Genomic DNA, 13,488 nt, shown 5'->3' on the forward strand with positions numbered 1-13,488 from the left:
AACCTAGCTATTGTTGATAATATTATCCACAGATTAACAACCAATTACAAAGGAATCCAACGATCAAAAACACATGAAAGACTCTTTTTTTTTTTCTTTTTTTTTTTTAAAACCAGTCCTGATAATGACAGTATATCATTTGGTTACAAAGATCTGAAACTTAAGTATAGATGGCGTTCAATAAATTACAGGATTTATCAATGCAATGAATAGCTATTTATTCATTAACATCAGAGTCTAGTATTTTATCTTATGCATGTGATGTAATTTAACTGACATGACGTAGTGTAAAAGCGTGCCTTGTTCTGTAACACGCTGTAATTAACAGCATGAAATGAGGTTTGTAAATTGCATTAGCCCCTTGTTAATCACTCTAATAATGAATGATGGGACCTCTGCTTCACCTTCTGTATTTGCATAACGTCAGATAATATTCTGGAAAATTAATTTACACTTAAAATAACTGCACTGACATCTTAAGCCAACTACAAACTTCATACAATGGATGTGCGGTAGCAAAAATGTGAAAATCCTGGTCGCATTACAAACCGCATAATTCCACTTTTTCCCTCTCACCTTCCTAAGCAGGTTAATTCAGTGACACTGTTCTCTGATGTGCCGTTTCGACTGTGTTTGATTGCTAAAATATCACATCAGAAATGTGTCAATTAGCACGCTTGCATGAGATGATATCAGGCTGTGTGCAGGTGCTAATGACAGTGAAAGCATTTAGTGCTTTTACACCCCAACTGAATATTTCATTATGTGGTGCGTGTTTCACCACTCACTCTGCGGACCTCTGTCATTTCAATCTCCCCTCAACATACTGACTGGCGCAGTGCACCTCTGCCAAGATAGCTATCTCTCACCCGCTGTCAGAGCCGCCTGCCAGTCACAAGCACAATCCAGCGCTCCACACCACTCCAGAATAAAACATCTGACGTTACTCACTGCTGCTAGGAAACCCGACAAATTGTGACTTCCCACAATTAGATGTGTTGTGGCTCCTTTGAAGTGTTCGAGTGTGATATTGTTATTGCATTATATATATTTTACACTAGCAGTCAAAACTGTGGAATTAGTAAGACATTTATTTGTTTACTTTTTTGTTACAATTAAAAATAAAAACTCAAATGTTTTTTATATATATATATATATATATATATATATATATATATATATATATATATATATATATATATATATAATTTTTTTATTTGTGATGCAAAGCTGCATTTTCAGCAGTCATTACCCCAGAATTCTTCAGAAATCATTCTTTTTTTTTTCAATGTTGAAAACAGCTTAAAAAAAAATATTATATATATATATATATATATATATATATATATATATATATATATATATATACACACACACACACATCAAGTGAACAATTTATCTGAAATTTTTATTTATTTTTTATTCTTTTTATTTATTTACTTTTTTATTTACTTTTAAATTATGGATCAAAAATTTGAATAAGTTTCTATTGTTAAATATATATCAAAAATCATTCTAAAATGCCGATTTGATGCTCAATGATTATTGGTACTGAATTATTAATAATGTTTTTTATTATTTTAATGTTGAAAACAGCTTTGCTGCTTTGACGAATGTACAAATAAAATCAAACAATTTAATTTTACAAACAAGTTTTTTTGTAACATTATAACTGTCACTTTTTATTTATTTACTTATTTACTTTTTTATTTAGTTTTTAAATTACAATAAAAAATACCAATAATTGTACTGTTTTTAAATATATATTTGAATTATTATTTTTGTGATGCAAAGCTGCATTGTCAGCAGTCATTCTGCAGAATTCTTCAGAAATTATTCTGAAATTCTGATTATTAATAATACTAACCTGGTACTTGACTATTAATAAGGTTTTTTCTATTAATTTCAGTGTTGAAAATTGTTTTGTTGTTGTCTTGATGAATGTAAAAAAAAAAAAATCAAACAAACAATTTATGATTTTAAATCTTTTGAAAAAGATTTTTTTTGTAACATTATAAATGTCTTAACTGTAATTTTTTAAATTTACTTTAATTACAATTAAAAATTGTTAATAATTTTCCATTTTTAAAACCACTGTTAATAATACTAACCTGGTACTTAATTATTAATAAGGTTTTTTTTATTATTTTCAATGTTGAAAACCGTTTTTGCTGCTTTGATATGCTTTGAAATAAATAAAAATCAAACAAACACAATTTATTTGAAATTGTTTTTTTTTTGTAACATTATAAATGCCTTAACTGTCACTTTTATATTAACTTTTTTAATTACAATTAAAAAATTCAAACATTTTTCTATTTTTTAAATAAATGTTTGAAAAATTATTTCTGCAAAGCTATATTTTCAGCAGTCATTACTCCAGAATTCTTTAGAAATCATTCTGAAATGCTGATATGCTGCTCAATTATTATTGGTACTGAATTATTAATAATGGTTTTTATTATTTTCAAATGTTGAAATCCGTTTTTGCCTTCTTGATGAATGTAAAAAAACGAACAATTTATTTGAAATGTTTTTTTTTTTTTTTTGCAACATTGTAATGTCACTTTTTATTTAATGTACTTTAATTACTTTTTTTATTACAATTTAAAAATTCAAATTCTATTTTTAAATATACATTTGAAAAAGTATTTTTGTGATGTCATTTCTCTAGAATTCTTCAGAAATCATTCTGAAATGCAGATTTTCTGCTCAGTTATTATTGGAACTTGAATATTAATAATGTATTTTTTATTATTTTCAATGTTGAAATCCGTTTTTGCCTTCTTGATGAATGTAAAAAAACGAACAATTTATTTGAAATGTTTTTGTTTTTTTTTTGCAACATTGTAATGTCACTTTTTATTTAATGTACTTTAATTACTTTTTTTATTACAATTTAAAAATTCAAATTCTATTTTTAAATATACATTTGAAAAAGTATTTTTGTGATGTCATTTCTCTAGAATTCTTCAGAAATCATTCTGAAATGCAGATTTTCTGCTCAGTTATTATTGGAACTTGAATATTAATAATGTATTTTTTATTATTTTCAATGTTGAAAATAATTTTTGCTGCTTTGATGAATGTACAAAATTCAAACAAACTATTTATTTGTAATATACATTTTTTGGTAACACTATAAATGTTTTAACTGTCTCTTTTCAAGTATTTACTTTTTTTAATTACAATTTAAAAATTCAAATAATTATTTCTGTGATGCAAAGCTGCATTTTCAGCAGTCATTTCTCTTCACAAATCATTCTGAAATGCTGCTCAATTATTATTGGTACTTAATTAATGGTTTTTATTATTTTCATTGTTGAAAACAGTTTTTGCTGCTTTGATGAATGTAAAAATTCAAACAACACCAAACAAAATGATAAATGTCTTTACTGTCACGTTTGATGATTTGCTGAAAGAAAATATCTTTTTTTTTCTAGTTTACTTATCCCAAACATTTTGATGGTTGTGCATCACTGTTTCAAAAATATATAAAGAAAGCAAAACTTGTTTTGAACCTTTCAAATAATTAAAAAACATTTCTTGAACACCAAATCAGACTATTATAATGATTTCTAAAGGATCATCTGACTAAAGACTGGAGTAATGATGCTGAAAATTCAGCTTTGACATCACAGGAATAAATTAAATTTTTAAATATATTGAAATAGAAAACATGCGTTTTAATAACAGTATTTTAATGTTATTCTGTAACAATATTTCACAATATTACTGTATTCTAAAAAAATATATAAAGCTGTGGCCATTAGATGCACCTTCCATTTGATTTCATGTTTGCAAATGACCAAACCAAAACCACTCATTTTAAATCGACATTTAATCTAAAAAGGCCTGCAGTACTTCATAGGTAACTAGCAGCTACCGTAAGCGAGGCAGAAAGTTCTCCATTTAATTGGTATGTCCAGAGGAGCGTCCTAGACGTGCATTTGGGGAAAGAGAGAGCGAGAGAGAACAGAAGTTGCCCTGAGAGCCGGGCGAGCTGCTTTTCAAACAGCGTTGAGCTATTCCAGCGCATCACTCGGCAGTCACTGGCTCCCCGAATCCCTCTCCAGCAGCCTATGAAAGCAGCTCCTCGCTTTGAAAATTTTCCCTATCATGCAAACTGACAAAGGCATGCTTTTCAAAAACCCACAGCCAATCTGTTGATCATTATTTATTTACGACGGCCTGGAGGCGCAGAAGCCTGTAAAAACCATACTTGATATGGTATACGCGGGCTGTTTTTCCCTTTCCTGCTTGTTGAATAAAGTATCCCTAAGGCTCCCTCAAACAATCGCTTTTCATTGTGCATAAAGCACACCTCGTAAAGGCGAGGTATTTAATGTATGTTGTAATATATTGACAAGGAGGGCACAGGTTGAGCGAGTCCACGGGTCTGTCTTTGGTAATTTTGATGTTTCGCTGCAGGGCTCCGGCTTGAAAAAGCTTACACCTAGAACAGAGGACCTGTCATCCAGTACCCAAGAGCCAGCTGAACACACAGGCACCCTAAAGCACAGAAAACTTTGACACCGCTTTGAAGCCTTTCAAAACAGGGTAAATAACTCCCAAGAATTATTATCACTTGTAGATCAAAGAGTCGATGCATACATTACATGGCAAACGGGGACCTTCAAATCTGCTCAGAAAAACACTTTTGTGCTGTAAGTTAAGGAATAAAAACCAAAGATCCTTCTAAGCAATCGCTGAAAGCTATCTTTTTCTTTTTTTCATTCCACTCGCAGTTTATTGTTTAAAACCGAGAGCGAAAAGAAACAATTGAACATTGATCATTTTCGCTTGGAAAGCAGACTAAAGGGCGAGATCCTCTGCAGGGCTGACAGTTTACAGTATGTAAAATTCCACATAATTGCTTCTTTTGGGGGGGAGATTCATGTTGGAGACCTCTGTCTGGGGTACTTATTATAAGCTACAGCGAAATGCCTTGTGGGTGGCACACAAATGGGAAAAATAAATAATAATAATTTTATAAAATAAAATACATTTAATTTATAATACAACTTATTTGTTTCATGTAAAGAATTGTAATTAAATATTACAACTATTCCTTTTTTAACACATTTAAAAACATTTTTAAATTAGCTTATTTTTGATTGTGATAATCATTGTTGGTTCTTGTTTATTTGAATCTTTCTGTGCTCTTTTGTGTGATTTTTTTTTATTATATGTATTTTCTTATATTGTACAGAAATAAACTTATTATTATTATTACTACTACTATTTTCTTTTAAATATATAAAATTAAATATTACATTGAAAAAAATAAATGTAAAAGAGTTCAAATGTGAACCTTGACCACAAAACCAGTTATAACGGTCAATTTTTTGAAATTGAGATTTATACATCTGAAATCTGAATAAATAAGCTTTCCATTAATGCATGGTTTGTTTGGATAGGACAATATTTGACAAACAGGAATCTGAGGGTGCAAAAAAATCTAAATATTGAGAAAATTGCTTTGAAAATTGTCTAAATTAAGTTCTTAGCTATGCATATTACTAATCAAAAATTAACTTTGGATATATTTACGGTAGGAAACTTACAAAGTATCTTTGATTTTAATATTCTAATGATTTTTAGTGATCATTTTGACCCATACAATGTATTTTTGGCTATTGCTACAACTGTACTTGTGCTACTTAGGACTGGTTTTGTAGTCACAAATGTTTACAAATACTTTTGAAGTAAAAAAAAGGCCTGCAACATAAAACTGGTTTTATATACTAACTGAAAGAATGTGACTGACTCTGCGCTAAAGTACAAAAACGCACATTTTTGGAAACACAAACATACATGCAGTCGAGCATGTTGGCTATCACTTTGCAGAAAGTTGTCCTTTCCTCCAAACCTTCGGCAACACTTTCTCGCTCGACGATGTGCAACGGAGGACATTGTCTTTGCATTTTTTACAACCTCTGCATAAACGTCTCCTGGCCACATGGGCGGAAAGCAAGTCCTTTTATCAGTCAAAATCAATTAGCGGCATTCTAATTCCGGCGGACAGGATAAAAGGAAGGTAATATTTGAATTCATTTTTGATTGCAATGATACATTTCACATATGGCCTTAAGTACGAAAAACACGCCTCACAGGGGTTCCCACAATAGATGAAGAGCCCCGAGGCTAAGTAACCATGCTGGTGTCTCTGATTGGTTGGCACCGTCATTAGTGCCACCGCTGTTTAAGAACTACATGTGGACGGGACTGGGGGGAGATGACAGCTGAGACTTTAAAGCAAGAGTATTTTTCAAACAGCTTTTCATAGCTGCTTTCATGACAGAAATATTTCAGCTCTATCATTAACCGCTGACAGGCTGACAGCTCAAACGCCTCGGCCTGAAAGGCCTGCTCTCCCCTCCCTCCCTCTCTCGCTCTCTCTCTCTCTCTCTCTCTCTCTCTCTCCCTCCACACTTTCTTTCTCCTTCTCCACTCCTCCAACTCCCACCATCCCAGCACCATCCATCCTGTCTCTCCCTCTCTTTCCTTTTGAAGGCTGGAGGGAGCGTCTTGAAATCAATGTCTTACCTCATCATTTTGGGTGAGCAGTTGGGTGAATTTCGCATGCCTCCGTTGCGTTGCTTCTTTTTGGGTGACAGTGTTGACGGATGCTCATCTTCGACTGCAAACACATGCAAAGAGTGTCAGACTGTGGACAGCTGGGATTGTAAAGTGTGCTGGAGATGACATATTAAAGAACACAAAAGCCAACACTCAATCAATCATTGCAAAAAAACACTCAAATCTGTGAAGACCTCCAAAAATAGAAAGAGAACAGTGTTAGTATGGACAAAAGTACACTTAAAGAAGGCAAGTACAGACCTGAAGGACAACCATTAAGTTTTACACCCTGTTTTCCATGATTTTTTCTTTTCAAAGAGTTGGTTTGAGCGACGTGTATATGTGTGGGTGTGTGGATTTACTTCAGTCCGCATCAAACCCTCTTTTACCTCTCTGTCATTGTTTGGAGGGCATGAGCTCGAACAATGACAGAGGGGAAGAAAAAAAAAGAAAGAGAAGAGTAATTTGGTGTGTGTTTTTTAATGGATGACTACATGGCAAAATCAATCCTCATCACTCAGAGAGCCGTGAGTGATGGCTCCGCTGTGAGTCTGTCCCCCGTACCACAAGCACTCTCAGCGCTGAACAAGCACCCTGAACTCAGCCTTCTCTGACTGAAACGCCTCTCCAGAAGGACGTTACTGAGGGGCCTGTGAATGTCACAAGCTCTCTGCTTTATAAACACATCATGTGCAAGTGTTAAAGCTGCCTGAAGGTTGAGCTTCATCTAAGATGTTATGGATATAGTAAGGTCAAATATTTAAAAACTACAGCTTTACTTAAAGGATTAGTTCACTTCCAGAATAAACCTTGCCTAATAATATACTCACCCCCATATCATCCAAGACATTTTTCAGGAAAACATTCCAGGATTTTTCTCCATATAGTGGACTTCAATGGGGATCAATGGGTTGAAGGTCCAAATTGAAGTTTAAATCCAGCTTTAAAGGGCTCTACATGATCCCAGTTGAGGAATAAGGGTCTTACATAGCGTACCAATCATTTATATACTTTTTTAACCACAAATGGTTGTCTTGCACTCGCTCCGTGACTTCATGCATTACATAATCATGCTGGAAAGGTCCTTTGTCTGTGTGCTCATTTTCTCCTCCAACTTCAAAATCAGGGCTCTAGACTGCGACCAAAATAGTTGTATTTGTGAGAAAGTGTTAAAATTTGACAAGTGCATAGTCTGTGCTGCTCCAAAGCATCTGCTCCATACATTGTGCGTTGCAGAGCCGCAGCACACTGTAGCAGGAGTCAGATTTCACTGATCACGTGAAGAGAGGCGCTTTCAGTGCGAGCGCTTCGGGTGTAGAGTCTGGTTTACACTTGCTACGTCAGCACGAGCATGAATATGTGCGAAGGTGAGTGCAGCGCGAGGCAAAAACGACTCTAGTATTGGCAAAACGATAGCGGATGGAGGATTTGGTTTTCAAGCTGAAATAAAGTAAGGGTGTTCACACTTGTCATGTTTGGTTCGATTAAAATGAACTCTGGTGCGATTGCTCTGTTAGTGCGGTTCATTTGAGTAAGTGTGAACGCTGCCATTCAAACCCTGGTGCTCACCAAACAACGTTTAGAATTATTTAGTCTGTGTTGCGTTCATATTTCATTCAAACCGTATCAGAGTTAGTTTGGAAGCGGACCAAGACCAATCTTTTTAGCAGTCTCAGTCCGCTTCCAAACTTTAAAAAAAAATCTAGTACGGTTCGAATGAAATATGAACGCAACATGGACCAACTACTTCTAAACGTAATGACAAGATGCGATGCTATGCAACATGATTTTACGAAAGGAATAAGCAGTTTATTCGAAACAAAATAAGCAGAGGGCAAACATGGAGCAACGAGGAGGAAAAGTGCCTTTTATGAGCTTTTTGTGAGTTTGCAGGTGGTTAAAATAAAATCACATACACGCGCTTAGTCTAGCAGACGGCATTAGGTGTATTCAAGTTAAAGTGTCGCTTTAAGTCGAACGCACCTTTTCCTTTTGTTTGGAGTGTTCGGTGAGTTCCGTCATGAAATATACATCACTCAACCCGACCAATCGGTTTGTGATCGTATCATTATGCCTTTAGGTTCGGTATATTTAGGATTGCTGTCAAAAATGCCTGTGTTAACATCAAGTGGACCAGGACCAAATGTCATTTGATCATTTTCCTTTTTGGTCCGGACCAAATCAACCAAACAAACCAAACTACAAGACTGCTTCTTAAAACAGAGAAGGTAAGCATATTGGTATTCTTGTGGGGGGGGGGGGGGGGGGGGACTATAAAAAACAAAAACAAAAAAAAAAACACGAAAGCACTGGTTTAGTTTTACTTTTTGTTTTCATTTTGAAAAGCAATGCTGTTTACCTCACTTTACGTTATGGAGGCTTTCTGTTATTTTGTATATAAATATTTAATTCCTCTGTGTTTGCTTAACATTTTGTATTTTATTAGTCTGTATATAATTTAGCATGCAATATATGCCATGCCTTATCTTATTTGTATTTGTTAATAAACCTTATGTAAGCTAGTTTGTCATTGTAGTCTACGGTTTTGTTGTTGTTGTGTCATTTAATTAAGAATAACAGTGAATGCATCTTTTGTTTTAGTCTTAAAAATTAAAACATAAGATGTGAGATGTAAGCAAAATAGACAATTATCTTTTCTTGTAAAACGTGACAACAAGATCATGTATTCGAAAGCAAAAGTGAAAGCATTCTAAGCCTGGCTTATAACATTGCAAAACAGGACTCATGTCCACAAAATTAATAATGATACTACTAATGAAAAAGAATGGGTTGAATGTTACCCCCTTTGATACCACATAACAACAAACTGAGAAAGTCGCAAAAGAGCAACCAGTGGGAAGAATGAGTCTAGTGCCCTCAAAATTGTTCAACATAATTGTTTTGCTTTGTTTGTAATGGGCGTTTGACTTTCTTTGCGCGTTCGCTTTGTAAACACGATCAATACTTTTTTTACCTACATTACGCGTGACTATGTAATGTGTGAAGTTGTGGACACAGAGCTAGTGCAAGAGCATCTGTGGTTCTAAAATTTTTGAAAATGACGATTGCTTCGCTAAGACAGACCCTTATTTCTCAGCTGGGATTATCTAGAGCCCTTTGAAGCTGCACTGAAACTGCAATCGGGAACTTTAACCTGTTGATCCCCATTGAAAATCTTGAAATGCTTTCCTCAAAAACCTTAAATTTTGACTGAAAAAAGACATGAACATCTTGGATAGTAAATAACCAGGACATTTTTTTATTCTGGAAGTAAACTAATCTTTTAAGTCGGGGAGAAAGTGTCCAATATGTTGCGATAAAAACGTTTTCTGTCCTGAAATTTTAATATTTCCATGTATACCACAGTACGTTTTTTTAATTTAGCAAATTATTTACTATTTGTTATGTTCAGCTGCTATATTTATATTATGCTTTTTTATTTGTATTTGAGTAACATACCAGATACTGAACACAACGTGGTCTGATTCATATTAGAGACAAACTAGTAACAGAAACCCAAACTCTAAAACACTGCAAGCTTGCTTTAGTGTGTCTCTGTTAGAAATTCATCCGCACAGCAAAATATTAGAGACAAATACTGCAAACACATATACTGTAGGTCTCTGATTTTCCTTTGTCATCTAATTGTTCTAATGAAAAAAGACAAATTAAACAAAAATACGCTGTCTGTGTCTTCACCAAATGCCAGTGCTTGACATTTGCAATTACACTGTGGAAGGAGCAATGTGAGACTGTAATCAACTTTAAAAATATCACTACTGATAAGATGGCAGTGCGGTGGCCCTTTGTTCCGTCTTATGGTTGTTGAGCGAGTGGCCTGGCTGGGGCCGGACCGCTCTCTCCTGCCCTTGCTCCTCCAAATTAGGCGGCGGAGATTTACGAGCTACAGTGGTGCCCTTCAGTAAGAGGCTTAACAATGAAATAACTCCACCTGCAACACGGCCATTTCAGCAAGTCTCTGCTTGTTCCAAATTACATTACAGCACTTTTACAACCTCAATCAAAATAGGATCAGCCGCCAAAGTGTGATTGCTGTTCCATACCAGGGGCAGCTCTAGCCCCTCGTTTTTTTGTGTCGCTGATCACAACGATTGAGCTAGACATCTGTCTCCTCTGCTTCAGATAGACAATGGGCTGATGCACGCTTTAACGCACAACAAAGATATAACAGAAATAATTCTGGTTGGTTCGTTTTACTATAATTCTGGACACTTTGTAAAATTTAGGGTGTTCATAACAACTGGCTTAGGCTTAAAACTCTGAGACCACATTGAAAATCTAATTTAAACCTGGAATGGAAGGGGGAAAATACATGAAATAATATGAAATATTTCAGATATTAAAATAAAAATTCATTGGTTTAGTTCTAAAATCTGAGACCACATTGAAAATCGAATTTAAATAAACTGGAAAGAAGAAAAAATAAATAAAATGTATATTCAGAAATATTTAAGATATTTTGTGACTCTGGACCACAAAACCAGTCTTAAATAGCACGGGTATATTTGTAGCAATAACTAAAAATACAATATATGGGTCAAAATTATTTGATTTTTCATTGGGATATTTTGTAAGTTTTCTACCATTAATATATCAAAACTATATTTTTGATTAGTAATATGCATTGCTAAGAACTTAATTTAGACAACTTTAATGGCGATTTTCTTAATATTTAGATAAAAAAATTTTTTTGCACCCTCAGATTCCAGATTTTTAAATGTATCTCAGTACATGATGTACAGTTATAAATATTGTCCTATCCTAACAAAGCATACATCAATGGAAAGATTATTTATTCAGTCATGACTGGTTTTGTGGTCCATGGTCACAAAACCAGTCTTAAACAGCAGAAGTATATTTGTAGCAATAGACAAAAATACATTGTAGTGGTCAAAATGATAATTTTTTTAAGCCGAAAATCATTAGAATATTAAGTAATGATCATGTTCCATGAGGATATTTTGTAAATTTTTGACCATTAATATATCAAAACTTAATTTTTATTAGTAATATAAATAGCTAAGAACTTAATTTAGACAACTTTAAAGGCAATTTGTTCAATATTTAGATTTTTTTTGCACCCTCAGATTCCAGATTTTTAAATGTATCTCAGCCAAATATTGTCCTATCCTAACAAAGCATACATCAATGGAAAGATTATTTATTCAGTCATTACTGGTTTTGTGGTCCATGGTCACAAAACCAGTCTTAAATAGCAGAAGTATATTTGTAGCAATAGACAAAAATACATTGTAGTGGTCAAAATGATCAATTTTTTTTTAAGCCGAAAATCATTAGAATATTAAGTAATGATCATGTTCCATGAGGATATTTTGTAAATTTTTGACCATTAATATATCAAAACTTAATTTTTGATTAGTAATATAAATAGCTAAGAACTTAATTTAGACAACTTTAAAAGCAATATGTTCAATATTTATTTATTTTTTTGCACCCTCAGATTCCAGATTTTCAAATAGTTGTATTCCCAAATATTGTCCTATCCTAACAAACCATACATCAACAGAAAACTTATTTGTTAAGTCTCAATTTCGAAAAATGTACCCTTATGACTGGTTTTGTGTTCCAGGTCACATTTATGTGATGAAAAAAATATTAAAAATTACTAAAAAACTTAGGTTGTCCATGGCCAACTGGCTTAGGTCTAAAAGTCTGAGACAACACTGAAAATCAAATTTAAATATATAAAATATTTTAAATTTAAAAGAAAAGAAATATATAGAGAGAGGATATTTAATTAAAAAAAAATCAAAATATTTAATGAAAAAAGGTTGGGCTTTGGACCGTACATACCGATGTGTAACCTAGCTATACTGGAACTTCTATACTCCTATCGATGGCAGTTTCGGTTACACACATTACACACACACATTTAGTGTTGGGGCAGGGGGTTCATTAGCCACTAGCTGCTCTACATGCATGCAGCAGTGACTGTAGGGACCCATGCAGGAGGAAGGGATTGTCTGCGGCAGCAATGACTAATGTGTCCTAAGGCGCCACCTACAGTGCGTGGGGGTGAGCATGGAGGACAAGGTGCTGGGGCAGTAGCGGTATTTCCCGGGCAGGCTGCGGGCCCGGTTCAGACCAGCCAGGCTGAGGCGTGACTGTGAGGGCGGCGCCGGAGGGAGCAGACTTCCTTTACGGTTATTAACAAGAGGTACGGCAGTCGTGGAGCTCTCCACAACCGGCAGCACACTGGGAAGAGTGTTGGGATAAGCCATGCTGTTGGCCAGTTTGACCGAGCGGTTTTGAAAAGTCGCTCTTACTTCCTCCTTTACTGTCAAACAGTGGAAGACAAAAACAATGAGAGATGACTGTGAATTGGGTCAGTGACAAAAATGTTGGTCCTATTTTGTATCAGGTGGTTAACTACTACGTACTTGCATTGGATTAATAATTTGGTACAATGCACTTATTATTTTTAAAAATACCTGCATCTATAATTAATTTCTGTAAGTACATTTACAGTTACATCTTAACCCACCCTTAAACCTACCCATACCACCAAACCTGTTCCTAACCTTACCCGTATCCCACCTCAATAACAGCAGAATTGTTTTGCAATACAATATAAACACAAAGTACATTGTAGTTATTTTATGATGTAAGTACATAGTAGTTAAGGCCACTTATTATAAAGAGGGACCAAAATGTTAAAAAAAATCTAGTTTAAACCAAATGTTCTTTGTTGGTTTCATATGGTTTTGAAAAACTTATGTTTGATTTTTAAGAAAAGTTTATATTAAATGACAAAAAATGCATGTAGTGTAAATTAAATGTATTAACATATTTTCTTTACACTCATTTTTTTTAAAAGGCTGTAAAAATACCTTGCTTTTTTATTATTTATACTACCAGTCAAAA

At 34.0% G+C, this 13,488-nt stretch overlaps 1 protein-coding gene across 6 annotated transcripts in view; it reads right to left on the reverse strand.

Annotated features, from left to right (window-relative positions):
- The window catches only part of kcnma1a (potassium large conductance calcium-activated channel, subfamily M, alpha member 1a), a 275,869-nt gene that overhangs the window by 35,065 nt on the left and 227,316 nt on the right, over positions 1 to 13,488 (reverse strand). For all 6 annotated transcript variants that reach the window (XM_073834164.1, XM_073834163.1, XM_073834162.1 and 3 more), the window contains one exon: positions 6,550 to 6,643. In XM_073834164.1, the coding sequence (XP_073690265.1) occupies positions 6,550 to 6,643 (94 nt within the window). The remainder of the gene's footprint in view (positions 1 to 6,549; positions 6,644 to 13,488) is intronic.

Source organism: Garra rufa, chromosome 2 (assembly GCF_049309525.1).
Source record: "Garra rufa chromosome 2, GarRuf1.0, whole genome shotgun sequence".
Lineage (NCBI taxonomy): Eukaryota > Metazoa > Chordata > Actinopteri > Cypriniformes > Cyprinidae > Garra > Garra rufa.